This window comes from Platalea leucorodia (genome assembly GCF_965183815.1).
Source record: "Platalea leucorodia genome assembly, chromosome: 7".
In the NCBI taxonomy this organism is placed as follows: Eukaryota; Metazoa; Chordata; class Aves; order Pelecaniformes; family Threskiornithidae; genus Platalea; species Platalea leucorodia.
Window position 1 is genome coordinate 18,157,793 of NC_138829.1, and position 21,020 is coordinate 18,178,812.

Sequence of the window (21,020 nt, forward strand, 5' to 3'; positions counted from 1 at the left end):
CTCTTACTGCACAGTAAACAATCCACTGAAGCAAAGAAGAAAATGGGTGTTCTGGCAGACCTATACATATTCTACTGCTTAAAGCAAGAAGCCTATGGACTGGAAGAAATAGGGAGAATTTTAATCTTTCTTTAACAGCACACTTCAGTGTAATGTAAAGCAGATAAAATGCATGATAAAATAGATCTGTTTGTAACACACACATAGATGTGCTTCTCTGAAGTGGTCTGGACACCAGGATAGGGAATTTTCATGAGCTAGTGTAGAGATTTCTCGGAGATACTGTTTTGCCCTTTTCAGTTGCAGAAACTATGATGAGTGATGGAGGCGTTTTGTCTTGCCGTCTAATCTCTTCTCCAGTTTCAAGTTTGCGCTTTCTGACCTTGGCTGATCCTAGGCATAACAATCCTATGCCCATCCCTGCCCAAAGCTTTTGGTGTATTTCTGTGAATCTTCATGACCTACATTGCCTTGATATTAAAAAGTTGGCAGCAGCACCTTGTTCCATGTGTTGCATTTCTGACTCCTTAAACTGCCGCCTCATCCAGCGAGACCAATGGAAAACTCTATTCTCTTATCTGACCCTTTTGGTAAGGTTTTTTTCCCAGAGTGTGTGTGGGGTTTTTTGTTCTCCTCCCCCCATGTTCACATCAGCTATTAATATTATTCCGTATGCCATATAATTTAAAAAATTATTAATTTGTTGTTTCTCCATTTAGATCCTTTTTTCTTGTAAGTAGGACCGTACTCAAATATTGCATGTTGCAGACATTTTATTTGATTTCCAGGATCATGTGTAATTTGTGCAGATCACCAAGATGATTCACTGCAGCACTGTCGAACGCCGTATCTTGTTGCTTCTCAGGGAAGTTGGCCATGTGTCAATAAATGGAATATTTTCAAGCAGTATGATCATCAGTTGTTGGAGGCCAAGCTTTCATTTTATTGCAAGCCTCTCTAATGAGGCTTCCAAATAAAGTAAAATAATTTTTCTTTGATCTATGTTGACGTAAACTCAAGCAGAAGAGTCAGTTGCAGGGGAAGGAAATTCCCATTATTGGTATTGGCATCTGAATCTGTTCAAATGGAGAAAAGCAATCCAGTTCACATTTCTTTAATTTAATTTGTACCATGTATTTTCTGCTGAACATCTTTTTCTTCTCAAATAGGGTACTAGGCTGCAGAACTGCACTTGTCAGATTCCAAGTGCTTTTCTGTTTTCTATTGACATGGTTCATACAGTGTTTGGGGGAAGCTGCACAGCAAAATAAAGGTGAAACCCAGTTTTAGATGCTACTGGAACTGCTTTTAGCCAGCTTTTTATTTGGGGCTGAACCAGGCAGTCCTCTTTAAAATAACAGCTGCATTCCTAAGTGCCCCAAACTAAAGGCTGAAGCTTGACATGCATCTCAAAGGGAGCAAACAAAACGGTGGAACTGACTGGATGAGTTATGTGAGCCTAAACTGATGCAGAGTTTGAGGAGAAAAGATTTCTAGGAACATCTCTTACTTAATTATTTTGTGCTAAACCTTTCCATGGATGTCTTTTTAACCTGATGAAACATTGGATTGGTGTCTGTGACAGCATGTATAGCTGGCCACAGTCACTTCTCGGCATAGGCTCTTGTTAGTTATGTCTATGAATCTATGGCTGACTCTGGTTCCATAAATGAAGAGGAAAATTTGTTCCTTGCATATGCAAACAGTGGTCACTTGGTGAGTGTAGGAGACAAGAAATCACAAGTGCTCTCAAAGCTAATGAAACTTGAGGGAGACTTGGTGTCTGACTTGTACAGTGCCAAAACATTAGGGCTATCCCTTATGGAGGGGGAAAAAAGAAGTTGCAATCAGGTTTCTTCAGTGAGCAGACACATTAACTTTCTTGCATTAACTTTCTCTTGTTTGTATAATGAAGTTTTGCATGAAGGAAAAAGCCCCAGACACCTATATATCTTACTTGAAGACCGGCTGGAGATGAATAAATTCATTTTTGCACGGCAAGATGCTGAACTTAAATGCGTCTCTAACTTCTGCCAAAAAAATGCCCAGTCTCTTTTAGAGATCCAAGAAGTGGAAAAAAAAATTGTGTATTACACATTTCTCATGCATGTCTCAGTGGGTGTCTGGCCTCTAGAAAACCTCCCAAAAGGTTTATTCAAGGCTGTTTGCCAAAGTCTTGGAACGTTGCAGTGGATGTACAGCATTTGGTTTCAGGGTTAGTGGATTAAAAGCCATTTCTAGATGAAATCTGGCTTGGCAGAGATGCTCTTCTCTCTGCACCCCTTGGTTTTAGCAGAGTGGAGGTGTGCGTTCGTTCTCCCTCGCGGTGTGCAGACCTGCAGTACCAGCCTGGGGCCCAGCAGAGCCTCCTCTCACTGGCTGTAATGGACTGATGGTCTTTGTGCAGCATGCTTATGTTGAAGAGGAGAGCAGCTGAAGCTCCTTCTCAGAACATCGGGGCAAGCCACTAGGGTGCTTTTATTTGGGTAAAAGACAGGAATCCAGATAAGACTTACGAAGGTAAATGGAGCACCTGTAGCATGCCGGAGGGAGGTGATGGGGAAGGGGCAGAGAGAGGGGTGTGGAAGTGGCAGCTTCTAGCCTGTGCACAAGTCTACTTTAAGTACCTTTTTTTTTATTATTATTACTTCATTCTGTTTAAGAAACTGAATTCTAAGCTTTGATTAGAGTGTGGGAATCCAGCACACACAGAGGGCTTTTTAGGTTGGCTTGCCATACCTATGCCCATACCTATGCCCTTTGTAGAAAGGCACTTGGAGAAAGGAGATTGCCTCCAGGATACTCTTAATTCATTCTTGGGATTTCAAGGATTATGGCAAAATTTCTTCTTCAGAGCCTTTACGCTGTTACAACAAATGCCTCAAAGTGGTCTTAATATGCTGAGCATCAACTTGGTAGGAGACCCACAAGCTCTCTGCAAACCTTCCAGAGATTTGAAGAAGACACACTGTTTTCTTGAATCTTCTTTTGCTTTAAGAGCTGATTTGCATTGCTAGAACCCCAGAATGCTGTGGTAGTTCTCTGCGTTGATGGTGTGAGATGCTTTACAAATGCACTGCCCAGAGGGACTGCGGTCTAGTTAAGATGAACTGTGGATAATGGTTCTGGTAAATGGTTATTTCTAATATGGTTTCTTTTCCTGTATGCTTTTGTCAGGTAGCTATGTGCAAGCTCCAGGGAGATTGTTAAAAGTGACTATGGCAGATACCTAAAACTAAGAGAAGTCCTGAAGATTCTCAGAGGACAATTGCCAGGCACTTTCAGAAAGTCTGCTTACTGTAGGCTAAGATAGGTTGGGCACTCAATATTCTTACGTGAGCTTGAGAGACCAAACCAGTTCACCTTTTGTCATCTTTTTTGTTCTTTCACTTTTCTCTTCCAAAATAAAGACAATTGCTGTCAATAGAGTTAGGCACGCTGTAGGTTAGCTTACCAGATGTGTTGCACTTATTCAATCTGAATTCTTCCTGTCCAAATAGAACAGGGAGGTATTAAGAAGACTTATATGTAGGGCATGACATAAATATATTTAATCTGAAGATCTTTAGATAGACAGGTAGATTTAGTGAGATATATAGATAGGTAAATATAGCTAGATTTATATTATCAGTCCAAATCCCTGTATCATTTCTTTAACCTTGCCTGGTAGCTGATAACAGTATGCCATTTGCATTAATACTGGTAAACCAATATTTGTGATTCGGACAGCTTATCTGCAATAATAGAGAAGAATCATTTGATGCCTAAATCTGATAGTGCTTAAGTCTAAAACCACTAATGAAACAACTTTCTGGGTGTCTTAATGTACGTAGTGATTCTATATTGTTCAAATGAAGGGAAAAATGTATGCTGTTCCTATGTAAACCTCATCTTGCCTTACAAAAGCCCCAGAAACCTTGAATGCATTTGATTAACCAAAGCATGGGAAGTAGCTGTTTTAATAAGGGGACATTGGTAGTTGTTACAATTCTGAGAGAAAGCTCACTATAAAATATGTATGCCGGTTTTACTAGCCTTGGTGTACGTAAGTTAAAAATTAAAACACATATTTAACAGTAAATAACTTTATGTTGGGTCACAATGAACAGTAAGGCAGGAGCCTAAAGGAAGCCCCAGAATAAACGAAGGCTTGCTTGCATCTGGCTTAAATCTTTTATTTCTGAGAGCTGCTTTCCTCCTAAATGGATATCTGTAAGAGGAACCTGATTTTGTTGGCCTTTCAGTACAGATGTGGGGTGGACCAGTTTTTTTCCCCACTTGCCTTGACAGCCTTGCCTATGCTGGAACAAAGAGATCTATTTTCTTCTTACCCCTGCTCTGCCCTTCTTGTCCTGTTTTTCTTTTCCAGTCAGAATAGGCCTACAGCTCCGTCTGGCTTTGACTGTAGTACAAGATACCAGTGAGATAGCTTTAAACAAACCAGTTCAGGGGGTTTCGAGAGTGAAAAATAAAGTTTGGCTGCAAAACCCAGAAGCTGGCTACATCCTCAGGTGAGCGCTGCAGTCTGCACTAAGCTGTGTGCTGTGACAATAAAGTAGCTCTTAGTACCTGAGCTGAGGAGTTTAAAGCTAGGTGAGGCTCCGGTTTCTAGATAGATGTATAGGCAGAAGCATAGATGTATGCATTGATTCAACTCTTTATGCATTGCTTCAGCACTTGTTCCTGTTGCAAAAGATGTGGTCTTTGAAAGGAGGCAGACAGGCAGGAAGCTTGATTATCTTGTCTGATGCAGTTTAGGGATTTACTGGTAAACCTCTCTGTTCAAGAGTTGATACTGCTCAGAAGCAATGCAGCGGCCAACATAATTACAGGTAGAGTTTGGAGGAGTGGTACTGCAACTGACTTTAGATGCCATGGTACCTCAGTCTAAGAAAACAGGCATTTGACTAATACTGTTAGCTAGTTTGGTTACTGTCTGAGCATGAAGTTAGAAAGACCCGTGCAAAGGCAGGAGGAATTCTGCATATCGCTGGACAGAGCTTATTGAAGGACATCAAAATGCAGCTGGCATACAGTATAAACGTAAAGCTGTAGCAGTCTGTCATTGCACGATTTGTGTGCTGCTAGCTCTCCCTGCCGTGACAAGGAGATTCCCAAGATGGTGATGCTTCGTAGGGGAGAAACTTTAAGTCTGAACTGAGCCTGCAGCCCTGCACTTCCAGGTTGCAGCACTTTTGTAGTTGAGTGTGCCCTTGTCTGTAAGTCGTCTTAGGACCTTCGGCATAAGAAATCTATTAGCTGTAGCCATAGGAGCTTCAGGGTATTTCCTGACAGCAAGTACCTCCAGTTAACTGCCAGCAGGGTCGCTGAGTGTTTCTTTACCTTTAGTGCTCTTTGTTTCATGTGACTGTTTGTGACTGACCATCCTAATTTGTTGTTAACTTTCTTAAAATGGCATTGTTCTGGCAACCCTTTCTAAGGCCGTTTTGCACAGCTGCTTACTGTTGTGCTTTTTGAGTGCATAGGGTGTTCTCCTCTTTAACATGAAAAAGGTGGTGACTCGTGTCATCTGTAAAACTGAAAAGTACTATCTGCTTATTGGATCCATCGTTGGCACAGGGGAGAATTGGAAGTATCCGTTTCCCGTTAGTTTTCAGGCTGGAGTAGTTCTAGCAGCGTTATCAGAAATGACACTGATGAAATCTTCATCCATTGAGTCAATGTGAGTTGTCCTTTCTGCTTCAGTGGAGGTAGCTTTTCATGGCAAGTTTTTCAGTATGGTTTTATTTGCCTTAGATTCCAATTTAGTACTGGAGTAGTTGAGCAGACGCTAATATCTGCCTTCCTACTTCAGTGTAATAGATGTTAAGAAGTGGAATTTAGTTCTTTCTGCAATTTGGAAGTATCTGGAAAGTCAGAAGTAAACAAAATACCAATTTGCTAACTAATGTACCTCTTAGTGAATAGGGGATTGCCCATCTTGCCCAAGTTGCATGAAGATTCCGTTCATGAAGAAGAAAATCTGCCAACCTGATTTCTAGGGCTCCACTGGCAAGGGAAAATGGAAGGGTTTAGAATCTTTCCTGCTGACTAGTGACTTATTCTGTGATTTAACAGAATAAGATACTAATAATTTGTAAATGCTGGCTTAAATTAATATGGGAGGAGAGTTGCTAAGACTAATATAAAATGTAAATTTTTAGAAGCTTGATGTCAGAGAATGAAATATTTAGGTATTTTATGGTTATAGTACCAAGAAGTTTTATCGGCATGTGCAGAAAACTTCTGCCTCAGTGTGACAGCTAATGGAATGTATCGTGGCACTGGAGAGCAAGTATGCAATATTAAGCGTCCTTCAGATTATAAACCTGTTAGTGTGAGGTTAGTACTCATTTTGTCTGTAAAAAGTAAATATGTTCATATGTTTCTAGAAGCCTCTAATAGCTTCTGCAGTAAGAGCTTAACATATGTATATAAAAGATAAATACATATCTGTCCCCAGAAGGGATACTGTCTTCTGTCTCCTGATTCTGCTGCCTCTTCTCAGGTCTCTCTCAGTCATCACCAGTGCCTCGTGACCTTAGAAAGACTTTCGAAAGGGATGGGTCATGTGTTTGCTTTTCGCAGAGGGTCATATTAATGCTGAGTTGACTGGGGTCATGGGGAGACAAAGGGAGCTGGGAGCAGAGAGGACATACGTGCCCTTTGCAGTGCTTAAGGAAGCAAGCAGTTTATTGAAGCCAAAGGATGATGCTGGAACAATTTAGCATGCAAATTTGAAGGACTCTGACCTTTGGGAAATTAATGTCTTGGAAGATACAGTGCCAAAACAGCTTGGTTTGAAGATGGTTTTTAATAAGTTTATAAAGAGATCACATGGTGTGGCTGCCTGCCATAGCTGGGAACTGGATCTGATAATGTCTGGTGGTGTAAGCCTATGGCTGATGGCTGAACCCTGCCCAGTTGCTTATAATTGTCATCAGGTACTAAATATGTCTCTGAATGTTTGGTACAATGAATAAGTCATTGCCTTTAATAATTTTTCTGTGCAGCTGTTAATCATTCCTTCTTCCCACTGATGGCTCTTTAGTTTTTCTTTTCGAAAGACTGTGGTTAAAGGTTTTGTGTCCCTGCTGGGAAAGCAGCAAGTATGGGCTCCCAGAACCTGGGGTCACTAGTTCCAAGAAAAGAGTCTGGCAGAGCTCAGCAGCACTGATCCATCTTAAATGCCTAGTTTAAAAAGAAAAGAGAAGAAAAAAGATCCTTTCAAGTTATATTTAATGACTCTATGGCTTTTATGACTTGGGATTTACAGATTTTATTTCTACAGTACCTATTGTTTAATGCTGAAATTAGTAGCCCTGTAATGTTTCATTAAACCATTACTGAAACTTTGTCTTAATATTTAGTGACTAAAGGCAGTTTATTTCCTCTAGTTACTGTTTACAGTGTCTGGTTTCTTTACTTTGTGGCTTTTTCCTCCCTGCTACTTGAACGTCTGAAGTCATGATGTTGGATGCTTCAGTTTGTCATTGCTCTTGCAAGATAAGGCCTTAGTGGGTTTCTAGCTGATTCTTTGCTGTGAGATGCTGGTGAACGTGTGTGTGTGTCGTGGTGGGTATTTGCGGCATGTGGAAGCATTGCGGTGCTGTAGGTGAATGCCGGAGTGATGCTGCTGCCGCCCTACCAAGATCCTCTTTTACTTTGTAGTCATTTTCAGGGCACTGTCTTCTGATACAGCACGCCAAGAAGCACTTTTATAGCTGTAAATGGGATGATACAATGCTTTGAAGATGCAGAGAAGATCAGATGGTTCTACCAAATGTCATGTGTGAATGGGGTGGTGGTGTGAAAATCGCTTATGGTGTTGTAGTGTCTGATGTACGAGGGCTCCTATTGCTCAGACCATTCCCTGTTTATAAAAACAAGGAAGAAATGCACAAATGTGGCTACCCTCCGTGATTTTTTTTCTACTTAAAAGGTCCTCTGTGACAGCCCAAAGTCTCATTTTTTTTCAGCCCATGTAAAGGGCAGTTAAGAGTTTCAAGTGAGACCTTTTCTCCCCTAAACTACATTATCTGTTGCTACCGGACTGTAAAGGTGTACTTCATTTCCCTTCTCCTTTGGATCTATGATGCTTTACAGACTGAGAAAATTGAGTACTCCCTCCCCCAAATGCCAACTTTTGATCCATTTCAGTCATAAATCTTTCCAAAATACTAATTACTGAAGGAGAAAAGCTTGCTGAAAGGTAAGAGTAGTTGGATATAAATTGGTAAAATTAACTCTGATTAATTGCCTGCTTGATATCTGTGTGCAAAAAAAAAAAAGCCAGAAAAAATCCCCACGTTATAGCTGAGTCTTGCCATGTTTCAGATACCCTCAGTTAACTTCCGTGTGCACTGATGGCTGCGACTGCCAGGCGGGACCCACAGACAGCAAGCACCCCTGTGTTGGGGTTGCCACTTGGTTGCTTCCCTGATAGACGATAAGCTTGAGTCCATCAGTGATGAAAAATAATAAAAGCAAGGATCCTCACAAATATTTAATAACAGAAATGCAGGGTATTCTGCTGATGGAAAAACTAAGGCAAATGAGCTGAGCTTGCCTTTGTGCCAGGAGGAGAAACAGGCTGTCTGCAAGGTTATGGATGGCTGGTATTGCTGGTTTTCATGCTTTGCTTTGGCGTTGCTGGCCCAGTGCCTTCCTCTGTGTCTGGTAATTTCAGTGTGGTGGAAAGTCTTAGGGGCTGCAGGTTTTTGCTCTGATGCGTTAATATTTATACAACTCCCTTTGATGCCAATGTATTGCTTTTCTGAGAAACTGCTTTTATTTTTTATATCAAAGCAATATTATTATTTGCCACTTTTTTACATGGGAAATTTTGGAGGTGAAACATTGTCCTATCTGAGAAAATTAACTTCACTGCATGCACTAATAACTTCTTAGGCTACTAAAACAGAAAGAAAGATTGCCTTTTACTTTTGAAATTGTAAACTCTGTTTGGCATTTTTCAATCTGTCACTCAGACCAGACAGCAAAAATATGTTACTTAATTTAACCATGGCTATAATATACAACCTGATAGTCATTTTCTCTTTTAACTGTCATTCACTGTAATGTTCAGGTCCTAGATGCTGTGGGGAATTAGTCCAAACTGTTTACTTTGGATGTTAAAAAAAAACAAACCCAACCCCAAAAGCCAACTATTCTACATAGTTTGAGGCTGTGGTAAAACATCAATTCCAAAACACCGATTAATGTGCTTTTAGTAACTTGATATTGAATTCTTCTCTAAATCCATATATCATTCTAACTTAAACATGACGTCAGCTTGCATGGTAATTATTATAATTGCTATTGCACATGGTGAGGCTTGCATTATCCAGCAGAGTTGTTCACTGGTTTCGGATACAGAGCTATATATAGTCATAACAAGCTTCTGGGTTTTATTCGGTATTGCAGGCTAATGCAGTGGTTACTTAAACGTTTCTGGTTTTCCTTTAAATGTTGCAGTGTGTGATTCAGCAGAGCTGTGTGCTGAAGGAAGGGAACATGAGAAGCACCAGTCACTAATTTGTGCTGCACCTGAATAGGTTTCCATAGCTTTAGGCATACTATGCCAGTTGAAGACATTGAAGCTTGCTGTAAGTTAGGTTTTTAGCTTTATCACCTTCAAACACTTTTTCCCCTTCTCTCTTCTCCCAGAGGTTTTCTAGCGTTTGCTAATAATTCCTTTTTTTTTTTTCCTGGGCCGATGGTTGGAGTACAAGGTCCCTGTCTAGATGATCTTTGGAATGAAATGTATTTTAAAAATAGCGACGTCTGAGAAGATAGTTTAGAACTGACCATTTTTCAAGCATCTGTTCAATGAAAATGAGCAGACACAATCTCTTTTTGACCCAGTTGGGTTGTCTCTTTGGAAGGAGGAGGGAAATACAGCTAATAATGATCTTCTTTTTCCCCCTCAGAAAAAGAGACTTGCTGTGGGTTTTGTATAGCCTGTTGCCACTATCAGGAGGCAGCCAGGCCAGCTGGGAATGGGAGCCCTTCCTCTGGTAGGCTGTGGCTCAATTTCAAGCTACATGGGAAGAAAGAAGGGTCATGGACAACACCATGAGGGACACAAGAGTAGTGGTCAGTGCTCCTAGTGAAATAGCCCCCCTGCGAGTCAGCACCTTTGAAACAGGCTTTGGTACCTCTGGAAGCATTCTGCCTAGCCTGGACACATTCTTGTATCCCTCACTTAATTTTATTTTTTTTTAACTGTCTCCTTGGTCTGCCTTGTCTGCAGAATTTGCAGTTCTCTGCTTGTGTCTGAGCCGCGGTCCTGTACCCATCTGTGCTTTGCGTTGGGAGAGGAGTTTGTCGTAGTACCTTGCGTATGTTAAGCGCATCTGCAGTGCGTGTCTCAGCATAGCTTAATGGAAAGCCTATCCTCTGCTAAAGAAACAGCCCAAAAGAATGTACACCAAGGCTGTAGGATGTCTTTTTCTTACTAGCTTTTTAAGCATCATATGAAGGAGTGGTGGCTGGTCCCTGGCTCTGTCAGACTCCCAGAGCAGTTAATTGAGCAACTGTCTTGTCTCCATTGAGTGTCCCACACAGACAGGCCCTTGTTGGGGAATTGCTTGTGGACCACAGCCGGCTTCATTCTCTCTGTTTATTTTTTGAGGGTCCTGGCGCTTCTTGTGTGTAGGAGCAGCTTGCTTTCTGTGCCTATCCCCAAGCCCTGTCACATGCGACGTGAGGCAGTTAGTGTGGTTAGATGGTATTGCATGCTTGATTGCGTAAGGGCTGTCTTGCTGCCCTGAGCCTGCAGCTGTGACTTGACGGGCCAAAAAGCCTGGAGTCACTGGCTTAGGAAATCTTCGGAGGCAGAGAATCAACTAATACCGGAACTGAGGTGCGTGGTTGCTTGACATCCTGGTTGTTCGAATACCTTTTATTTTTAAAATAACTTATTTTCAAAAAAAGCTATTTTGCTAGAGGATTTTTTCCAAATTAAGTAATCCTCAAAATATGCATGCTTCTGTGGTTTCTGGTCCCCTGGATTTAAGCATAAAAAGTTCTCATGTTTCAGGTAACCAAAGGGGACACCCCCCCTCCCCTTCTGAAAAAGGGGAAGACCCAGCGCTACAAGCCAACCTTGGTAATTGCTTCCTCCTTCCCGTAGCTTTTTAAGCATGTGTGAAGTCATACCCAACAGCAGGCACCCCTTCTCTCCCCGCTTGTGTGCTGGTCTGGCTTCTTCCCTTCTGCTGGGGCAGCACAATCGGTTTCAGTAAGTCCCAGTAAATTTGCAAAGTCCATTTTGGGGGGATTATAGAAAACTTCTGACTAATTCTTTCTCAACTGGGTTTGGCAACCAGCTTGCAAGTATTTTTTCTTCTTCAAAGTAGAACAAAGTTTATTCAGTGTGTATGCAGGCATGGCAAGAAATGCAGCCTTTGCCATCAGCCTCTATTCTTCAAGGGGCTCTGGACCAGTCCTGTCTGAAGCCTGGTGTATTTCAATGGCAGTTTTGAGTTGTTCTGTTTACTCCAGGGCAGACACAGCAAAAATGTAGCTGGTTTGGTTATTTTAAGTTTTAGCTTACAATACTTGGAATGCTTCTGAGTAGGCTGCTGCCCTAATTTACAAAAAAGCACTCCCCACCTAATATTTCTTATTTATCTTGCTTAACTGTGTGAAAATCATCGTTTCAACAATTTGGCTATTAAGTCTTTCTCTATGAGATTCATATTTTCTTCTCAAAACACAGTTGGAATGCATCTGGCCAGCCTCAGGTGACAGTCTGCAGCAATGCTTCCCACGCTGTAATGGCAGTATATTAATCACCCACCATTTACAGGCTACTGTTATCTGCAAGAGGGCTTTGAAATTCTCTGCAAGAGGTGCTTGGTTTCATTTTCTTTTTAATTTCCTTGCTGAGCAACGACGAGCTCTCTGTTGTGGCTGTGCAATGCATGCTGCTTCTAGGCTAGAGAAACTCCAGACTGCTAAAGTGGAAGAAGGGAGCAATTTGTGTCATAGATGCTGACTGATCGCCTGTCCCTTTGGGCATCTTTGTAATGGCCTCCCAAAAGAAAGACTTACTGTATCGGGCAGAAAACTGGAGGAGCCATTGTGTATTCAGCAGTGTGTGGCAGTTGCAACTATGGACACCACCACAGACGCTCTTAGATAGAAAAGCATTGAGGGCAGAGTTATGCAGTCCTGCTCCGTGACCTCCCCAAAAAGGATCTTTGGTTTTCACATACGGGGTTAGTGGGAACGAGGAAGAGAGATTCCTGTCTTGTGCTTGCTGAGGCTTTTGATTTTTAAGTTAAATTTCCTTTGTCTTCAAAGTGAGGAGAAGGTTGTAACATATTTACATAGTCTGCATATATTGGGAGGGTGGCATGGAGCAGGGATGGCTGGGCTTTGTGCCAGGGATTCAGTTCTGCTCTCAAGGCTAGAGCAGAAATGGTTTGTTTTGCTTGATAACTTGTCAAATGCAATGCCTGAACATTGCATGTACCTGGATCTCAATTCTCATACCAGCAGAGTAGACGACCATCTCTACAGATCTGCCGAAATTGGCTCTACCAATTGCAGTTCTCAACATTTGGGCGTATAATTAGCAGGCCCCTCCAGTCTCTTCCTTGGTGTTTCAGGATCACTAGAACTGTTCCCCATATGGCCAAAGCAGTGTTCAGAGGCTTGGGCCTTTCTGACAAACCCCAAGTATTTGAAGTCTGCTCTTGCAGGAGCCAGAGCGACTACAAGTCTTAGAACTGAAGTCCAAGGGCATGTCGAAAGCCGTGGGGCATCGCACTCTCTGGTGTCCCTGCATCCAGACTGCACGCTATCTACAATAGGGTATCACAGTACGCTGTGTCTGTCTCCCTGGTCGCATCCATGGGTGTGTGTCCCTTTCTGCCCAAAGGAGACCACAGCACTGGGGGCTGATGCACGCAGAGTCCCATCCCAGCCTGTAGCTTGATGCTTGCTCAGGCTGGGACAACGGAGCATACTCGCTTTATGGGGTTGAATCTGTACATGTTTGCTTGCATGGCTGCTTGTGTGATGTATTAGCTTTTCTTTGGGCACAGCTACACGATGTAGGGGCATTGCCTCTGCTGAGGCCAGCACAGTTAGGTCCATCTGACACAGTGCAGTACCAATCACCAGCTGGAGTTTTAAATAATAGTGGTTTTGAGGCACTGCTTCCAGAATAGATCATATGTCTTGAGCAGTGGATCTATGGGGATGTATCTGTGACGGAGTTGCAGCAGGATGACACATCTGGGCAGGGTGCTCCAGCTGTGGGGCAGTCTTCTCTTCTGGACCTGACCTCTATACTTCCGTTGTCCCCTTCCCTGCTTTGTTTGCAGGGCTAGTCTGTGGAGCCGGCCTGGGTATCTTTGTGCTTGTGATGAAGACAAGCCATGGGACAGCTTTAAAGTTTCTTGCCAAGGGTTTCAAGCAGAGAACAACTCGTGCAAGTCACTGTGTGTGTGTAGCTCTGGGAAGCATTTTGTGTACCAAGATGACAGGGGTAGAACAAGGCTGTAAGAGGATAAATGGCTGCAAGGTGCTGTGTTCATTCTCCCTGGCATTTATGCATGCATCTTTGGATCAAAGTCAAAGATCTGTCAAGCATGTGGAATGTGCTGTGGTGCAATTCTCACACTCTGAGGGCAGATGAGAAATGAAGAGCAAAGTAGAACTGACTAAAATTAAGATGCTCCCTCCCTAACATCACCCACTTCCTACCTTTGCTCACCTGGCAGCTGCATCAGTCCCAGTGGTGCAGCTACTTAATATGCATCTTGGGTCACCTCTGAGGCCATGATTCAGAAGCTGCCAAAGTGCTTCCTGGGCAGGGAATTGAACAAGCGCTTTCCTGAATTTGAACCAGGTTCATTACTGTAGATTTTTATTGTTTGCATTCTAGTATGAAGCAACCCTTTTCCATTAGTGTGTGTTCTTACCTTTTCCCCATGTTTCCAACGTTAACCATTCCTTCTCTTTTCTTTTCTTTTCCAGGAAAAGAGGAGTAGAAGTAGTACAGGTGAGTAAAAACTATATTTGATTTTTTTTTCTCCTCTATTTTCTTATAAAGAAGGTTTACTGATTTTAAATGCTGTCATTTAGATGTCAACATGACCTGGGCTTAATTGTTTTTCTTTCTTTTCCTCTGCTACGGATACTGTTTTTTGAAAAAGAGGACCCCCCCCTTTTGTGAAGCATGTGTTGAGCCCATCTAGTATTAACTCAGCAAGTGCCCTGGTGGAAGTGGGAATGCAGTTAGGCTTTTCTTGTGTCTGTTAATTAATAAGATCTGATAGTTGAGTAGGCAATGTTACTCTGTTTATTGCATCACGGACGGTCAAGCTTAACAGAAACAGGAGCTGGCCTTTGAAAAATGCTGTGGCAGAAGGAATGTTCTTGTAACCCAGTGAGCAGGGAAAGGATACTGAAGTGCCTTCAAGTTGTAACCCATCTACAGATAAGTTCAGGTGTTGGCTACACTTGTTCTTTCCCAGGTCTGAACGATTGTATTTCACACAAGATGTTACCTAAAGGATGATGGCAACTTCAGAAAGGAATTATGTTACCATGACAGCTGTAACATAGGGCACTATAGCCCTAAAAGATCAAAGGGGAAGCATGCTCTTTCCTTCTGGCTTATTTTGTGTACTTAGAAGAGCTGTGTTTCATAGGTTTCACTCTTGCTTATGCTTATCTAGTGCTCGTTTCTCACTCTAAGGTGGTCGATGTGTTCCTCACACTTGTTTTCTCATATCTCAGTAGCAGAGATGAAACTGCCTCAATAGAGAGGATGGAGGAGAGAGGAGGAAAATGGGGTGTTAGCCACTGATAGTTGAGGCTGCTCTTAAGTGCATGTGAAAGGTGCTTCTCAACACCAGCAGGGAGTAGGAGAAAGGCACTTCAAAAAATTAAATTGAAAAATCAGGCCATATTATTTTAAAGAATCCACTGTCAGAAAAGGCTTTAAAACTTCTCATTGCTAGTTAAACTGGAGAATATGTCTTTCAGGTACGTGTGGTCATCTGAGAACTGCATGGTATTTCAAGGAAAAAGGGCATATACTTTACTGGCTGCATTTAAACTTTCACCACTACCGTATCATCTTCCTTACTTGTACCTCCTATTCCTCAGAGCTAAAGAGCAGCTTCTTTCATTGGTTGTTATAACAGCATCTCCAGATTGATAAACACAAGCCAGCATTTGCGAAGCACAGCTTCACAAGCAGCACAGGGAGAAAGCTAGCCTATCTTTATGTTACTGTCTAGGGGACACTATTATTTTAATAATACCCCAGTATATTACAATCCAATGTCTGCATTTGTTATACGTGCCTTGCACCTGCCCTGTACATTTAAGCAGCAAGGTGCTCCTATGAGATGAATTCCATGATGCACTGATTAGCTCAGCAGAGGGCAAATTCCATTTTACCTGGTGGATTAAAGTTGCTCTTCTTCCATGGGTTACCTCTTAGTCTTCTGATGTTTGTGTAGCTTAATGGCTAGTCATCAGATAGACACAAAATAATTTGAAAGGATTTCTTTATTGGAGGAGCATTTTCGGAAACATTTGGACAGAACTAGACAGGACTTTGTGTAAAAGTACTTCAAGGTCTCAAATTTCACAGCATAGTTGAGATGTCAGACTAACCTATACTGGGAATTTGTGCCCCAAAGGCATACCGCGAACACATATGCCTGCTGCTCTGCTGGAGCAAGATGGATGGCTATGTGATTGCCCCTCGCCTATCACGTGCATGTTGCTTCATTTATTCTGATACATATACTTGTAGTCAGTAGGGGATGTATCAGAAATGGGCCCTGTCTCCATCCAGCATTACTAGCAAGCTTTGCTTGAGTCACCTTGCATGATCCGTCCTGCTAGCCCTCCTTCTAGGTGGAGGATATCTTGGGATCAATCTGCTGGACAAAGTTTATTTGACAGAGGGAATATTGTTTTCCTGTATTAAGCAGCAGTGTTTCTTTGATTTGTTTCCCCTTCTCCCCTATTAAGGAACTTATCCTGTTCAACAGAAACCAGCTCTTACACCTGACGATAGGCAAGTAACTCAAAACACAAAAATACACAGGCTATTTATCTATTTTCTTCTTTACATAAATTCGAAAATTTTCTGAATGTAGATGTGCTTTCCAGTAGTGAGTTGGAAGGTAAGGTTCAGTTACTGGCTTCCAGATAGCAAGCATGATGGACTGGTATGTGCTGACTTCTGTGAACAGACATCAGATTATTCTTTTCCAAAGATGTTGCACAGGAGCAGGAAAGAATTTCTTACTACTAAAGGGAAGTCTTCAAATAAGCACCTGTGTGACTTCTGTTTCCTTCCTGCGGTGAGGAATTAGGATGATCCTCTATTCTTTACCTAGACTGATGAAATCCTCTTATTTTGCTTTCTTAAGGCTAATTGCACTGTACAGATTATCAGTGAGCTGCTGCTAGACAGCAATTAAGATTCTGTGACTTGTGTTCAAGTTCTGTGTTTTGTCCTGTCTCAAACTTTCAGTTCCAGCAGAAAGAGTGGTTCCAGCTTTCTGTTTTTATTGAGTGGGGAAACATGCGCATCCTCCGAAGAGGAAAAATGGAAGAATAGGACTGGCAGTGGGATGCTAAGCAGGCATGCTCCTTTATCGGGCAGTAGGGCATTATTCAAGCATCACATTGAAAACAAACAAAGAACCTCTCAACTTGTGTAGTGATAAGTAATTGGTTTTTTTAGAAATACTGATTAAATTCTAACATAATGAGACTTCACGGTGAACTCAATGCACAGGAGCTGAAATGTGTGACATTATATAGTACAGTTGAGTAATATCCATCAAGCTATCTGGCTTAAAAGATAGTACAATAGATGAATCAAATAAAAAGCTTTCAAGGTTATGAAATTTCCAAAGACAGTACGAGTCTGAGCCTGCAGCAAGCATTTGAGAGCATGAACAGGTTAGCTCATTTCTGTTTTTCCAGTAGGCAGCGGCAGAACTCTGAGTAGCAGCATCTTTAAGATCTGGCAATGTTTTAGATCTAGATTTGCTTTCTGCAGCTTAAATCCAAGTCAGTGGGGCAGCTACAAACCAGTGTTACACTGCAAGAAAAAAACAAATGTCTTCTGGCTTTTAAATATGGGCTCTTAACAGAATACTCTGCTATATATCTCTTACCTTGTGGCAGGTCATTTGCTTAATTTTTTTAAGTAGGCATCTCCACAGTATCAGGGTGCTTTTTGAATTAGAGTGCTTACCTGTTTGTACCCTGTGAGGTAAGGAAGCTCCCTTGTTCCAGTTTTGCAGGAGAGAAGACTGAAGGATGTATTCAAGCTCCTGCAGGGAACCTGTTGCTGTACCAGCCCCAGTGCTGCTGGGAGCTGTGCTGCCAAACCTGCGCAGCAGGGGTTCCAGCTGCGGCTGTCTCAGCAGGGGTGTGGGGCCATGCACTGCCCCGCGTCAGGGCTTCCCTCTGCTGTTCTGTGGGGCACGAAGGGAAAGTAAGAGCAGGTGAAGGTGGTCAGCAGACCTGGTGTTGCTGGCTTTCTTCCAGTGAAAGACAGCACCGATTCAGCTGCATTTAGTCTTAAGGCTGCATTTAAAGTATTCTGATTGTGATGCTCCTGTGGTTCCTGTGGCAGTTACATACCTCCCTTCACAGGGAGGCAAAGAGCCAGGCCAGTCAGAGCTGTAGGGGGCTTTCTCTGTGTCGTGAGTTGCTCCCTGTCATCCCCTCCTCTTTTTCTTGCCAACTCTTCCAGCCCCTTGCAGATGCCTGCTCAGCTGGAGTGGCTTGAGCTGGTGACCAGAGGATGCTCTAAACAGGTGGCAAACATGACTGAGGCCCATCTGCCGTGGCCTGCAGGCGGTCACTGGGCAGGCAGCAGCTGGCAAGGCTGAGGCAGAGCAGTTCTTGCACTAGCATTGGGGTGACCTGTCAGTAAATGCTTACATTGAAACATTTCTTAGTAATTTCTTTCATCACCATTTCAAGGGAAAGACTGCCTCTGACATTATGCAGTGGTCATCTGATGAGACATTTACAATTAAAAAAAAATCCATTTTTTTAATAATGGAATCTAGCAAACAAGGGGTTTGGGTAGTTTTTAAGAGGTAAAGCTGTTCATGATCTTTATTTTAATAAAAGCTCGGTTTTGTTCAATTTCACCTCTCCATCCCCAAAATTAACATAGGGCCAAATTTAAAATTGCAAGTTGACAGGTCTTCTTTAGCCAGTAAAGTATCCAGTTTCTTATGACTTTGTATGCTGGCGAGGGAAAGAGAGAACATCTCCATCTACCTTGTTTTTCAGGAGAAATCTGTTTGGCTTAGTTTGAAGAATGTAAGATTGAAAACATGTGTAGTGAAGTGGAAATCATCACAAGTACCTCTGATGGGGACATGCATTTATTTTTGTTTCACAAGCTATGCAAATCCACAATAATTAGCTGCAGCCCTTTGGCTTCTGACAAATTGCCAGTTCAGTCTTTGTGTGACAAAGTTTGGAGCCTTCGTATTTCTCGCAACTTCAAAGCTGTTTCAAGCACTTCCACGCCCAAGCTTTCCTAGAGCTCTCGCTCACATTTTTTTATTTTATAATAGCGAAGATTTCCTATTTTTGGTGGGTATTTTTGGTTCGAATGAACACTAATGCTCTCTTTTATCTTAGAAAGATGTTCTAGTCAGTTGGCTATAAAAGTGGAATTAGTCATTGTATTTCAAGCTGCACATTTTTTAATAGCAGTGGGATATGGAGGACAACATGTTTTTCAATGTGGAACAGCTGATTGTAGTAGTTACAATGGTCTCGGCTGCTGGTTTGTTTTTCCTTTTTCCCCCAACTCTCTGGGAATTGAGATATTTGAAATCTTTTACTTTGGAGAAGAAAACTGTCCTTTGAGCTGTGGGTTTTACTGAAGCCTGCGGAGGAGAAATGGGGGTGCCCTCCCTCCCTTTTTAATTCTTCAATCAAAGTAAAATACCAATGACAACAGTTTCCACTAATTGTTGCCAGGGAACTGTTGTTTTCTTGAAATGTGGAGAGGTTTATTTTCACATGCAGTATTAATGGAATAAGCTTGGAACAGCAGTGTTCTAACCGGGAAAAGGAGCTTATAAAATATATATCTGATAGCATATACAGAAGGATGTGACTGGAAAGCTTCCAAAGCAAGCAGCGTTGTTGAGATGTTAGAGAGTTGGCTCTCTAGTACAAGGAGAAGAAAGTTTATTTTCACATGCATGCCAGCCCCTCAGTAAAGTGCATGTTCTCCTGAGGATGGCAGTCAGCTTTGCCTTGAATGCATTTCTGGAAATGATGCTACAGAAGCCCTCCAGCCCTCCCCATCCCCAGTCTGGATTGTGTTAGGTACTTTGCACATGCTTGAAGGTGAGGTGTTGCCAGTTAAAGTCTTAAGATCCTGATACTTCTTAGTTTTGGTGCTACGCAGAGTGTGCTAAGCACACAAAGTGAGGTCTTCCAAAAAAACTGTAATAATCTCAGCTTCAACCCCAGAAATAGCAGGACTGTGGAAGAACAAATCCCAGGCAGAATCCTCTCTCTGGCCCTTCTCAGTGGGGGAGATCCCTCTATGTGAAGACCTTTTTGGTACCTGAGAAGCAGCATTGCCCAGCAGGAATGAAGCACAGGTTCCAGTGCAGGGAGAGATGTTTTTGGCAGGCTGCTATATATTGCATCAGCAGACTGGTCAGTCAGGTACAGCGTGGCCCTTTCTGGTCCAGTGGGGAAGAAGAATAAATACACATCTGTTGGGGCAGGGAATGAAGAGAGAACTACAGAACATTTCCACCATGTGGATTAAGCAGATTAAATAAATAAGCACTTATTCTTAAAAATTAGGCAAGCCAAACAAATCAAAATGCATGTAGATCTGATTTATTTTCACTCTTGGTGAGTGAATGAGAGAACCACAAAGAAATTTTTGTGGCTCAGAGGGAGTCTCTTACTGACTGGTTTGACTGCTCTCTTTTGACTGTGAATCCCGGTGGCCTAGGAGAGGTGTGGGCTCCGCAGTCACCTGGGTGAGTGAAAACATTACTAAGATTGAGAAATCTGTAACTAATGTGTAATGAATGGCTGTCAGGTTTGAGCTTGTATGGCTTTGGCCCATGGAGCCACCTCTGCCCAGCCCCTTTGTCTTCCCCTGACTCCTTGGTATGTAGTGATGTGGCAGCGCTAAAGGCTGCGAGTTGGGATGTCGTGGGTGGAAATCCAGTCCCTGTAGGACTTCTGCCAAAGATTTTGGTGACTATAATGGGACTGAGATTGCAGCGGGGAGTTGCATCGCTTTGTCACTTACTGCAGGCACTTTGGGCAACTCCCTTACAAATTCTGCCTCTGCTTCCTGATAAAAGTAATATTCCTTGTAGTGGAATGCCATTTAAGTTGCTTTGAGATGTCTGAATGGTGGAGGTGTCGAGTAGGATGAGTGTGTAAAGGAAAATGGGACTATTAATGGGGGCTGGTAATTTCTGAAGATTGCTGTGTATAATGTTCTCTCAGCCATCAGCGTGTGTCTTCCCAGATAATTGCAAAGCTTTATAAATCCCTCCTCAAGAAACAGTATGGATAAAAATAGGACCCTGACAGAAGTGCCGGGGAATAAAATTCTATTTGCCTCCTTTTGACTAGGAATATTTTGCAGCATACAGTCCCATTCTTTGCACAAAACGACAATTAAACATTGCTTTTATTAATCATGATTACCGCAGTGGTGCCTATGGGCCAACAAAGACCAGGCTTTAATTTTGGGCTGCATTAAACAATAGGATTATTTGTCTCGCTGGATGCAGGTGGTGTGATATGGTATCAAAACAGGGCAAATGGAATGTGTTCAGAGACATGAAACTCAGGAAATGCCTTATTTTAAAACCAACCTGTCTCACTTGCGGTTTGCTGAAACTGCAAAGTCTGCATTGAAGTACAAATACGCACATAGCTCTTTTGACCTTTTCTTCTAAAGTTTTTTCTTGGAGTAAGAAGGATGGGGAGTTAATTTGATACAG

General features: G+C 42.3%; 1 protein-coding gene across 3 annotated transcripts in view; it reads left to right on the forward strand.

Moving 5' to 3' along the window:
• Positions 1–21,020, forward strand: part of ITPK1 (inositol-tetrakisphosphate 1-kinase) — a 158,240-nt gene that overhangs the window by 24,161 nt on the left and 113,059 nt on the right. For all 3 annotated transcript variants that reach the window (XM_082316934.1, XM_082316935.1, XM_082316936.1), the window contains one exon: positions 13,996–14,020. In XM_082316934.1, coding sequence (XP_082173060.1) covers positions 13,996–14,020 — 25 coding nt within the window. The remainder of the gene's footprint in view (positions 1–13,995; positions 14,021–21,020) is intronic.